Below are 13,121 nucleotides of genomic sequence, written 5' to 3'. Positions count from 1 at the left end.
TTTTTTCACGATAAATACACATTATTTATTTACAAATAAAGTGGTTATAATAGAAATAAATACAAAATAAAAATCTGAGCATTATACTTCATGTGGTATTGCACCCATTTCAAAATGTACATCAGAAATACATTTTCAAAACCAGTAAAGGAATATTCCTTTGATTAAAATATTTATTTTTTTTCCCAACTTTTACGTAGACATAAATATATTCATATATAGTTTTTTTTTCTTCTTCCACAATAGCTCTGTTTTGTGTTTTTCTTTCATATAAATAAACGTCTTCATTGGGAAACCGGGTGTCCATAATAACCTCTGATCTCTTTCAGTCTCTCTTGCCCGCCATCGCTTTCTTTCTACCCAGACCACCGGTTTCTCACCGGCAGCCGCATCCCTCCACCACCATGTCCTGGTAGTTTTTCAGAATGACTTTCTCGTATTCGTCCAGGTAGAGCAGGGAAATGGGGCTGAGGTCAGTGGGCACGCAACAGGCTCTGGGGATGTTTGAGTTGACTGAGTTGACAAGCGTCTGCACAATGGCATGATTGGTAGAATTGAGGTGGTCAGCAAGGGGGAAAGGACATTCCCCATGGCAATAAAAGGCATGGTAGCCAGGGGGTGCCACTATCCACTCATTCCACCCCACATCACTGAAGTCCACATACAAGGCATGCCTCTTGCAGCTCGCCTTGTGCTGGTGCTTCCTGCGTTGTTTGCGGAGCGCCGCCTGCCTTTTTTCCCGTGTATGGAGCACCGAGTCCCCGCGGCCGTCGTGGCCATACGTCACCAGCAGGGGTCGAGCCTGAGGCCACGAGTCCTGGTCCTGGTGCAGGGACCGGCTCACCCTCACATGCCTGCTTTGTCTCTTGGCGTGCTCGCCATCCGTCTCCCCTTCCTCTGGGTGAAGCACCTCCACCACGAAGCCGTGATTGTGGCCTTTCCCAGAGGCCCACTGAGATACAGCGGGACTGACGTCAAAGCTTTCCCAGCGGCTCAAAGAGTCCTGCACCAGCCGAGTGTCCAGCAGACGCGACAGAGGTTCTGCACTGCGAGGAACTCCGAATATCTCATAAATGTTGATGCGATGGAAGCCACCAGCTGGAGCACTGTCACTAGTGCTGCGGTTGTTGGGGGCTGCAGCTCCCATGACCTGGTCCCTGTAAATGCGCAGCTCTGCAGAGGTGATGAGCTCCTCAGTGGGGATGGAGGTGAGGTTGAAGTAGAACTGCTGGGTTGTTTTGCCTTTCAGGCTGGCCAGGGCCTCCAAAGACTCTACAAAGGACAGCAGAGACACAACCATAGTGTTAGATGATAGCTGTGTGAAATGCATACTAAACATGAGGCAAAGAATTTAGGCAGAGCACAAGAATGAGAAACAACATCTATGAATGAATCCTAGCAGACTGCATGGATCCAGCAGGGAAACAGTCACTCACACATAACTTAGAGCTTGTTCTGTGTGCAGCCAGCCAAGCTGCCACGTGGTTACAGTGAGCTGCTGTTGGCCATTGTCACACAGGTATATCCACACTTTGCATGTGTGACTCAGTGTAATTGCAGGCAAATGTTTATTGTGATGTAATACTGTCATTAGCGTGTGTTACTCAGAGGTTCGCCTGGCTAAATGTCAGCAGATGAAAGCAGTGCGCTTCCATCCATTGATAAGATCTAACAGGCTCGTCTGCCTGCCTTCAAATGGCTCATTTGCGCTGAGAGTTGCCTGCTGTGCACAACTTCCAGCAGTGCACATGAAGAAAAAAGTTGCACTATATAATCAATGGTGAGCATGGACAGTAGTAATCGATGTAAAAATGATTGAATAAAGGCCAACTGTTGCATTAACCTTTACAGAACTTGCAAGCTCTGAAATATCACTGCTAAATGTTGCAATGCGAAATTTAATAATTCATTTTAAGAGCCATTACAGTGACACAACATACTATTAGTGTCTGAATTCAAGGGAATATCTTTAGACAGATGGATGTTTTATTGTCAACTGGAAGCCTGGAAATGCTATCCAATATTATCCATCTGTACGTCTCCTATAACTGTTGTCCTGAGGCATATGAAAATCATATGTGCGTTTGAGTTCATTGGTATATAGTGTGCAGTAAATGTCAGAAGTCTTTGTAAAAGCTGCAATTTTCTTTGAGGCAGCCCCACTTTGAACTCTTACTTATGAAGATCACAGATGATGTATAGACACACTTTTTAATCTGTTTGGTGCGGCAAAGTAAACACAAACTTTGAACTTTTTTTTTTTTTTTTTCAAAGGAGGCATTTAGGAAATTCCACCATCTCATCCTAAACCTCCCTCCAGAGGCACAAAGACCTCAATTAGGCCCATCACTCCTCATTTGATGTGGGAAAGCCCCCTGTTTCTCGTTCCCTCTCCTCTGTCCCCAATCCCTCTCTTTCTTTCCCTCCTCAGCTCCCAAATCCCATTTTCCCTCTGTTCTCTTAGCCCCAAATCCTCTTTTCTTTTCTGTCTCCTTCTCTTGTCACTCCTTTTTCCCATATTCTCTCTGCAGCGGCGTTTCTCACTCTCTCCGTCTTTCCCTCCTTTAAGGAACAAGCCAAGGCTTGTCAAAAACGTGTGAACCACAGATATGAGTGTATCAACATTCCTAATTTCTTTTTTGTGCTGCATGCCAAAACAAAAGATAAAGGCTAATGTCGGGTCATTCATCAGGGACCTGTCTCTGGCAGCTCACTTCCTCTGTAATAGTGGAAATGTTCTATTTGGCATGGAAAATGGTTATTTTTTGAAAACTGATAGCGGCGCAGCTAATTATCCCAGTGAAATGAATATCAGACGCCAGATGTGATGAATGATCGGAGCTGTTTGCTTTGATGTGCCGCATTTACATCTGTAGATACACGCTTATTATATGGAGCTGCTCATCTCCTGACATGGGAGGACGAACAACCCCGCAGCCCTGTGTGTAAACACAGCCTGAGCGCACTGGTAATGGCCGGTGGTGTCAAGGTGTGTTGGCCGGGGTTGCAGAGGTTTCCAGTAGGAGGCTGGGAGCAGTCAGCTCAGACCAGCTGCCCAGGCCAGGCTTGTTTGTAGTGTGTCAGTGTAGCCACTTGGTGTCATTGCACTGGGCCTCTGGAGAGCACCCAAGCAACCACTCAACCACCCCTCTGACTCACCCCTGATGGAAACTTCCCCAGTCAAACACTTAGGACTCTGTATGAGGACTCTGTGTTAGAGCCCCTATGGACTCGGTAACTTGTATGCTGTAAAAACTGGAATATAGGAAGTCGAAGCAGTTGCTGTGTGTTTGAGAGTTCATATAAATCATTGAAATATCATGACCAGGTGCCCCACTGTGCTGCTTAGCTGTTCTGTTTAAATCTCCTCTGTTAGATTTTTTTTTTAAAGATAGCCACACTTCATAAGTAAAGTTGAAAAAACACACAGTGAGTTTTGAACTACTATGAACCTTCATTGTGTGAAGCCTCATTCATGTGAGCAGCATATGTTGTCCTGGAAGTAAAACGGAGTTGAACTGAAATACTAAAATTCAACAATCATCCACCATATAAACTAAGTGAGCAATTATGGTGTTATTGGAACGTGCGTAATGGCGCACGGCACGGAGAGAGGGGGTGATTTGGAAAGAATAAGGCGCGCTAAACCCCACCTCCTCCCCCTCGTCCTCCTCCGTTACTAATTTCAGTCTTGTTAAAAATGACTCAGAATTCAGTCTGACACGATGACTTTGTCATAATGCGTGTTAGTATAATGTCATGTCGTGTGTTATTGAAGTAACAGGGTGATGACTATCACCTGCGCAAAAAGGCACACCGCCCTTTATCCTGCTCCCGTGGTGCGTGTCTGGAAAAACTGTTTTCAGAGCCCACGCAAACACCATCAATTATTAAGAAACAAATTACCCCAGGGATACCACCGCCCCTTCATGTTTTTGAAGCCGGTGACAGCTGCGCCAGGGGGATGTTTGCTTAAAGGTTGCATCACTACACATATATGAGAGTTCGTTTAGTCGTGCATGAGCTGCTTGTTTGTAAATCGAGGCAAACTTATTAAAGAGTTACAAATAACTTGGACGCGTGTCACCTGTAAATGACTAAACCTCCATAAAACAGCGAAGACTCTTGAAGTTCAGTCCTGACGCACTGAGTCATGTTTAAATATAGGTTTGGGCTGTCTGAGAGCTCCGAGCAGCTCTCCGGCTGACAGGTAAAGGTATGTCACTAATACATACCTTCATGGTGAAAGCTTCTAATCGTGTTGGCCTTGCTGGCGGCTCTCTCTGCGTGTTTCCCCATGCTCTTGGGCCGTTTACTGCTGTGGTCTCCGTTGGCTGAGTGCATGCGGTAAAGGTCCACCATGTACTGCGGCACCACGGCTTGCTTGCTCGGGGTCGGCCTGCGCCCCAGTCCAAACATATTGAGAAGCCGAAGCTCGAACTCGTTGAGGAAGCTCTCCGACTGCTCCGCGGTCTGCTTCCCGGATTCGCTGTATTTCCTCCGGCCGACCTCGGGGATAAGTCCCGTAGCACCTTCCAGCAACACCTGAGCGAGCAGCAGTACCATGAGAGAGCGGACCACGGCGACCATGATCAGTCAGTCCCTGCGGAGAAAGTTTTGGTATCTGTCAATACACTGGCGCTGAGGTATTGACATGTGGTGGACACAGCAGCAACCAAAAAAAAAAGAAAAAGAAAAAGGGGGCTTCAGTGCAGCAGCATTCCCCAAACTGTGTGTGATCCCCCCATACAGTGGGAATGATTGAAGGAGAGCAGGTTAAAAAAAAAGAGGGAAGACACCTTCTTCACTTTGAAGTAGAACAAAAAAAAAAGAAGAGACAACCCCACCGGCGATACAGCGCGTCTAACTGAAACACAAGTTCGGTCCTAACATGAAGTGAAACATGAAAATATCAAGGTGAGGAAGTTATGAAAGAGGAAAGAAAAAAAAAAAGACAAATCAAAGGGATTGCGGAGGGGGGGGACTGCAGACATAAAGTCTCCAATTAGAAGAGATAAGAAATCATGTTCGTCGAGGTGAAAAGAAACGTGTAAGATCACAAGAAGCGTTTGAGAACGCAGGAGAGGAGAAGAAAAAAGGGGGTTAGAGTGCACAGGAGCTGCAGAGGCAGGCAGACGGCGCAACAAGCGTCTGTTTGCAGAGGCTTTGACGGTCATGTATAATCATAAGGGATAGAGTTACTTCAAGAGGCTCGCAGGTGTTAGATCTGACGTGCGTACCAGGGCCAGATGTAGCCCGGGACAGCACATCAAAAACAACAGCAGAAAGAATCATCCAAAGAAACCAACTTTTTTTCCTCTTTTCAACAATGCTTTAACTTTTTACGCACACACCCTGTAATCACATATAGAGCAAGAAGCGCCGATATCCAGCTGTAAAGTGAACTTTTCCTCACGAAGCAGCTCGTTTTGGTTTTTGTTTGTTATTTAAAACAACATATTCTTGATCATTTCTATCAAATCCATCTGTTTTTTTAAAAATGTTTTTACCTGACGAGGAAGCGCTGTGTCCGGTCGTCGTTCCACCTTTGGGCTCCGATAAATTCCACATTAATTCGTGTTTAATCCACGTTGCTTCTCCTTGGGGGACCAGAGACAGCCCATACCCTTCGCCGATCGCCTCTCGCACATATTCTCACCAGCTGCAAAAAAAAAATCGGGTTAGGTCTTGGTCAGCACGGAGAGGAGGCAAAAAAAAAGAAAAAAGTCTATGAGGAAGCGAGTTCGCGTAACCGATCTAAAGAATCCTCACTGAACATCTTAAGGAGAAAAAAGTTTTGTAGTTTGTCTTTTTTTTCTTTTCTGTTTGGAGAGATTTGCGCACTCAAGCGTCGCTCCTTCTGGACGTGAAGTTGGAGAGCGCGTCGCCTCTCCGCTGTGCGCCACACCGTAGTGGTTCAATTGATTGGTGCCTTCTCTTCCCCCAGCGACTCTTTTTGTCGTACAGTGATGTCACCGAGGGGCTGTCAATCATTTGTCCACTTTAAAAGCGCCTCCTGCGGACCTCAAGCCCCGGAGGCTGCGCACTTTTTTCACGACTAATGATGGCAGATAAACACACATTAGAGGCAGGAACCCCCTCCTACTAACTTTTGATAAGATTAAGTCAAAGGAAGGTTTTTGTTTTGTGATTTACACTGTAGTGAGATGAAATGATTCCACAGCATGCTGGGGATCCTTTTGGCCACCAGTAGAAACATTAATATAAGCTTTATGTGCATATATTCCTCATTACACGTAACTTTTTCTCTTGCATCATTACAAATCCTGGAAGTATAGACCTATAAACAAGTTTTAAAGTCAACATTAGTGGTGTTTTCATACAGAGGAAGATTTTGTTTCATAACTTACACTGTAGTGGAATTAAATGATTCCACAAAATGCTGGGGACCCTTTTGGCCACCTACATATATAAAATACAGGCTGTATACGCATATATTTCTCACTTACAGGCTTTGTCTCAACATTTAAGCATATATTTCTCATTACAAATGCCCTGTTTTTGCATCTTTACACATTCAGAGCAATAACAAAGTCAACACTTTACCATACATAGAAATAGCAAGAGACGATTTTTGTTTTTTAATTAACATTGCAGTGAAATTAAACGATTCCATAACATGCTGGGGACCCTTTTTGCCACCAGCATGTATATACATATAAGCTATATGTGCATATATTCCTCATTACAAATAACATTTTCTCTTGCATCATTACAAATCCTGGAAATTCAAACCTATAAAAAGTGTTAAAGTCAGTTTAAGATGTAGAGAAATGATTCTACATCATGCTGGAGACCCTTTTTGCCACCAGCATATATATAAATACACGCTATATGTGCATATATTCCTCATTACAAATAGCTTTTTCTCTTGCATCATTATAAATCCTGGAAATTCAGACCTATAAAAAGGTTTTTAAGTCAACACTTAAAACCACACTGCTGTTTTTTTTTAGTTCCCCATACATAGGAATAAGAAGAACCCCCACAGGAAGATTTCTGTTTTGTCATTTACATTGTAGTGGAATGATTCCACAACATGCCGGAGACCCTTTTAGCCGCCAGCGTTTGTATAAATGTAGGCTATATGTGCATATATTCCTCATTACAAATAACTTTTTTTCCCCCTTGCATCGGTACACATCCTGGAAATTCAGACCTATAAACAAGTTTTAAAGTCAACATTTAAAAACCACGCTGCTGTTTTTTCTTCCATACATAGGAATAGCGATCGTCTGTTTGCCTAATGCGTCTTAAATTACATCAGAATGGCTTGTTACAGTCCAGGTGGTGCAATATTCCAGCGAATGTCAACCGCAGACATGCCAGCTTCTGCTGTTTTCATAAACAGATAGTTGATCAAGAGGTGCTAATAGCCAGGATCAAACATGTTTAGTTTGTGGATTAAGGCTGATAAATAATGGCGTGACAACGTGGTTGCTTGTGTGGTTTCCAAGGATTAGACGCAGCGGAGGGGACTGTCGCTGTCGTCCTGCTGCTGGATTTTACTCTGTGGCTGCGTGTGCAGGACACTGGTTCTGAATTGTATGACATGTTTACTCCATGATGGATGAATCGTTGCATTTTGTTCCAATTTACATAAGTTCATCTGTAAATTAGCGGCATAATTGGCTGCATAAGAATCTACAATCCTCCCAGAGTCTCTGGAGAAACCGCTGAAGTTTTCCCACTTACTGGATGTGCAGTTTGCATCTTAGAAAAGCTTGTTGGTCAACTCTTAACTCTTTTTAAACCTACAGTATGCACAATATTTCTCATTTTTGTTGATTCAGCCAGGCTTAGGGAACACTTGGTGTCGTACCTGCTGTCATTCTACTGCTGGATTTTACTCTGTAAGTTATTGTACATGACTCTAATATTGAATTATACAACATGTATCTTGCTGGATGGGTTATTCTTTTAGTTTTGTGCTACTAATCAGTATATCAGCAGCAGATTTGACTGCATGAGTATCTATAATACTGCCAGAGTCTCTAGAGAAACCGCTGAAGTTTTCCCACTTACTTTAAGTGCAATTTGAATCCTAAAATTGCTCATTAATCAAGTATTAACTCTTTGTAAACCTACAGTTTGCATGATATTTCTCATATATGTTGATTTAGTCAGGCTCCGGGAAGCACTTGCAGTATTTTGACAGTACATGCTGTCATTCTACTGCTGAATTTTACGCTGTGGGTACCAGTGCATGACGCTAGTGCTCACTTACATGACATGTTTCCTCCTGCATGGATTCATCTTTTCATTTTGTCCCACTTCACAGCAGTTCATCAGTAAATCAGCAGCAGATTTGGCTGCATGAGTATCGACAACACTGTAAGAGTCTCAAAAGAAACAACTTAAGTTCTTCCCCTTACTTTCGGTTAAATTAGCATCCAAGAAAATGCTGATTTCAACTCTTTTTAAACCTACAGTACACATAATATTTGCCGTTCTTGTTGATTCAGTCAGGCTTAGGGAAGCACTTAGTGTAGTTTTGCAGCACACGCTGTGAGATGCAGGTGAGAAAAACTTTGCTGTGATGTTTTTTTTTTTTTTTTTAACTCTTGGGGTGCAGCTTTAATGTTTGGCTCATCTCCATAAGAACAGCCCCCGTTGATTCCCTCCATGCACTTCCACTAGGTGATGATAATGGGACAGAACACCGTGTTTTGGCCAAAGCGCCGAGTCTGTTTTCTTCGCGAGATAGCAATAGATTAAATCCCACAGAGATCACAAGATATCTTTGTCTCCTTTCAGGACAATAACATTTTATGAGGGATAATCCCAGATCATCCACTTAGCAATTAAAATACAAGAGAGGCCCGTGGGTGCATGCCGTTACCTGAGTGGCATTTCTTTGGCCTTCCCCTAGCTGGATCTAAGCACTTTTGATGTTTTTGACTCTAACACGCTTCTTTTGCTCTCCGGTCTGCGTTTGCATTTTATGTATTTACAAGAATCAAGCATTTCTGTCCAGTCTTTTCCATTTAACTTTTACACCCCCACAGTTCATTCATTCATAAAGTCGGGGCATGTTAATTCATTCATACTGCACAGATTTTTTTTTTTTTTCTGTTGTCATGTTAATCTGTTGGCAGTGATAGTTGGGTCTCTGCTGTTGCCAAAACACCACTTGGGTGAACCGAGTGCTCTAAACCCAAATCCAGGTAAAAGCTGCTCGGCATTTAGGAGCTGTAGATTGGAGGATAAGGCCTCCCACGGCAAGCTGTGAGTATTTTTAATTATCCGAGTGAGAGGATTAGAAAGAGAAGGCTTTATCTGATGCTTTCTCCCTATTTTTCTTACTGTATTTGTGTGTGATTTCAACGAGCGTGTGTGTGTTTCTTGGCACAGCTTCTGGTCGGGTCCGCGCTGAGGAATGTGTCTAGCCGAGGCCGTTGACGGACTTGATCAGCGATGCCCAGAGTGGTTTGAGAAGATCATGCAGCTCTGACACTGTATATATGATTGTTTTGAGCCAGATACATCGCGCTTATCAAATCGCTGCCACTGATCCAATTATGTACTGATTGAAAGGACAACATGACAGAGTGAAACCCTAACATGTGGAGATATGCTATCTGAAACGTGAAGGAACGAGGGAGGGGGGGGTTCTGAGAGCTTAAACTGTGACTCAGCCAGACAGTGTCAGGCCAGCGCAGCCTTCACTTGCATTGTTATTTCTTTCCACCAAGCATTTGCTTGTTTGTGATAGCAGTAAATAGTCTCTGCACGTTACAGCGTGAAACTCAAGGTCAGGACACACATGAGTCTCTGCTGTTTCTAAAGCATCCCGGCTCATCGGGACAGTGGTTTACAAACTTTATCTGGCAGTATTTCTAGATGCTCCACTACGCCGACCCACTGCTTATAGGAAAGGGAAACATTATTCAGTTGAAAATGCACTTTTGTCAAAACAAGCACGTATGCTGCTCAGGGTTTCCCACACTTATGTTTAAGTTCAGATCCGTATTTTTACAACATACAGGCGACGAATGGCGTCCTCCCTCTAGTCATCCCTCCAGCAGAGTTCCAGAGACTTAAAGAATCAATGCTAAGGTGCATTGACGCTGTTTTGTTGGCACATGGTGACAAAGTAAAGGAAAAACCAACATAAAGTGTCTGAGTGAGGTTTTGGGCCACACGAACAGCTTCCCTGCCTCTTGGCTTTAGTTCTCCAAGTCTCTGGAACTCTACCGGAGGGATAAACACCATTCTTCCAAAGGACATTCCCTCATTTGGTGATTTGATGATGGTGGTTGAGAACACTGTCCAATCCTTAGTGAATCGAAGCTTCTTGGAACCTCCAGGATCACGGAATGAAATTTACCTTGAGTCCATTTATAAACAGTTGTGGTGGATTTTGTTAAATTCCACTGGTGTGAATTTGGACCAACAAATTAACTTAAAGGGTAGGAGGTTATTCAGCTGTTTGACTATGTTTGCAGGCATATTGTGTGAATGTCTGGTTGAAAAGAAGCAAGCTTAGACAAGTGAACGCACAGTGGGAAATATTTCACAAAAATGGCCTCACTTGTTCTCCATCGTTATGCATTATTTGTCCGGTTTTGGTCATGGTAATGCTCTACGCGCACATTCTTTGAAATTAGCCTCTTTCCTATGGCTGCAGTGATGTTCCAGTCTGTCCTCAGTGAAATTAATTTTCTTGTGTTCAACACTAGAGGGTGTAGTCCATTTATCACACAGAATTGCAGCCAACAAACCAAGCTGTGTGGAAGTAAAGCGTAACATATCAGTCGAAATGTCCCAGGTGGTCAGTTGGGTTGTGATTTTGTTACTGTGAAGGTCATACATCACTTTGTGTAGTTTCGTGCCCTATGGATGGAGGGATTGTCCTCCTGAGGGATGTACTACAGAGCAAAATTATCCAGGCTTTCTTTGTGTTAGCCGGATTGATAAAACCTTAAACCCCCGTCAGCGATAGTGGATATCTCGATGGCTGTTTGTCAACCAGGTTGTCCTCATTAGAGTCTGTGCGCACTTACATAAAAGAGATAAAAGAGGGAATTCATTGTGTCAAATGCGCACAAAATGGACTGATGGTGTGCCGTCTACTTCAGTCAAGACGAACTGGTTGCTGTAATGGAGAGCGATGAATGACATAAACATTTAATTTAGTGAAAAACTCCGTTACTGCAAATGATGCAAGAGAAGAATGCTGGTGGAAAACTGTTAATCGTCTAAGTTAATATGTTTATTTTAACACTCAGTGCACTCTCAACACAGCCTCTTGTTTGTAGCATGACAGCTGCACATTACAACTTAAATTTAAAAGAAGGGCTTTTAGCTCTGACGCTGTCCCATAGTGTAGAATATGCAGAAATAACTGTAGTTTTTGGGGCCGTAGCAAAGTGAAATTTATGACAATGATTGAAGATTCCCAATGAAAAATACCAATAGACTCATCAGTTTTCTAATCTTGTTCTACAGTATCAGCTGCAGTACCAGATGGACCAAGCTTTAAAACATATTTATACATTTCCTGCATCACCTGCTGGAGGCCTGTAGGTTGCCATGACAATGCTACGTACGCAGTTTCCCTGATGTAGCTGCATAGTCAGTGTCATTGCTAATTTACAGCCCAACGAGGTTGCAAATGTGTTCGCGATTGTATAAATTTGGCGAGAATTTCTTTTTATAGCTGATTTAAATCCCAAGCTCTGAAGTGAACGTCCTCTGGAGCAGGTTAGCTGTGCAGCATCAGTTACCATGGTGACCTAGTAGGTTAAAAGAGACATTAAACACTCTAAAGACTTTAAGTTTCAACATACATCACCAACCTCTAGACATGTTTAATTTCATTACTATGGAAGGGTTTAGGGGTTTCCTTTAATTTGTCACCTGTCTTGTAATTCAATCTTTAGGACATGTTAAGAAATGCGTCTTTAAAAGTAACTTGATTTAACTTTTTGGTTGCTGCAGGCAGTAAACTGTGAAGCGGTTTTAGTCCAAATCATCTGACACAAGCTGAATATTTTATGATCCCTTGCATATTCTTTCAGAGTCTCCCATGACCCGCAGGTGGGTTGAAAAACAGTGCTGTGGAGCGTCTGTACATCCTCATAACAATCATTTAGCTATAGACTGTAGTTATCAGATTAAACCGGTGTTCTTGGAAATCCTTTTGTCCCAGCAGTCAGGACTAATGCGACCGGTCTCTGATCCGACCCCCGAGGCCTCCAGCCTACACTTAGGAACGGCCAAACTGACATTTCTCAGAGCTAAACACTGTCATGAATCACTCGGCGTTGTCCCTTCTTTCTGTCATCTTTACGCTCTTGGTCTTAATGCGACGTTCTGACCCTTCATCATGATTCACTACCGTTTTTTTGACAAGACAGGTCAGTGGAACACCTGAATAGGTTTTGTGTTACGAAACGCACAGACCCTCACCTGTAAATTATATGTTTTCCCAAAGCCAAATTTCATGTGCGATAACCAGAAGAATAATATACAGCAAACCACCGTCGTGTACTTTTTGCTGCGTCTAATAGATGGATCTCTTTCTCGTACAGAAACCCCCTTAAAAGGAGAACAATGCGCAACACTTATAATCAAAGTATAATGAATGTATTGAAGGGGAGATGTTTGAGGTTATCTGGGGGGGATTTGGATTGAATGTGTTGTTTTAATACATTCTGATGAAGTGGAGAAGACTCGGCTTATTGTCCCGTACGTTCACCGCACCGCGTTCTCCCCGTATGTGTCCGTCTGCACATGTTGCGGTGGACGTGGACGGCGCTGCCTCCTCTTGTCATCGCGTACATTCCTCGAGTCAGTGGGCAGACAAAGCCCCGAGATGACACCGCAGATCCAACTATTAGCCTTTCACCTGCTGTTAACAGTAGCTTGGCGAGACACGGCGGCCTGCATTCCTCTGCCTTCCAGCCAGATGTAGCCTTAACGCTGCCCGCCCGCCCGCCCGCCGAGGAGATAATCCTCCAGAGATGCCGCTCGCGAAAAAAAACCAGGAAGCAATTTGTTGCTGCGACTCACCTCTAATTCAACCGAGGAGCAGGGATGTCTTTTTAATTTAGCAAACCAATAAAATCTTCATCAATCCACATGTGTTTGACAGC

The 13,121-nt window shown here is 43.5% G+C and overlaps 1 protein-coding gene across 1 annotated transcript; it reads right to left on the bottom strand.

The window, feature by feature from the left end:
• Positions 1–204: 204 nt before the first annotated feature.
• On the bottom strand, positions 205–5,819 carry bmp2b (bone morphogenetic protein 2b). The gene is made up of 3 exons (XM_008287955.1): positions 5,511–5,819; positions 4,236–4,603; positions 205–1,272 (listed from the first exon to the last, which is right to left on the bottom strand). The coding sequence occupies exons 2-3, from the start codon at positions 4,588–4,590 to the stop codon at positions 377–379; spliced, it is 1,251 nt and encodes a 416-aa protein (XP_008286177.1). The 5' UTR covers positions 4,591–4,603; positions 5,511–5,819; the 3' UTR covers positions 205–376.
• Positions 5,820–13,121: the final 7,302 nt, after the last annotated feature.

Source organism: Stegastes partitus, unplaced genomic scaffold, assembly GCF_000690725.1.
Source record: "Stegastes partitus isolate 25-593 unplaced genomic scaffold, Stegastes_partitus-1.0.2 Scaffold530, whole genome shotgun sequence".
In the NCBI taxonomy this organism is placed as follows: Eukaryota; Metazoa; Chordata; class Actinopteri; family Pomacentridae; genus Stegastes; species Stegastes partitus.
The sequence above is the reverse complement of the archived record's forward strand: the minus strand, read 5'-3'. Positions and strand labels throughout refer to the sequence as shown.

Bases quoted from the DNA above. Each gene is read 5' to 3' on its own strand.
- bmp2b (XM_008287955.1), bottom strand. From the start codon at position 4,590: ATGGTCGCCGTGGTCCGCTCTCTCATGGTACTGCTGCTCGCTCAGGTG. The intron at 1,273-4,235 runs GTATGTATTAGT...TGTCCTTTGTAG, and splicing joins TAGAAGCTTTCACCATGAAG to AGTCTTTGGAGGCCCTGGCC.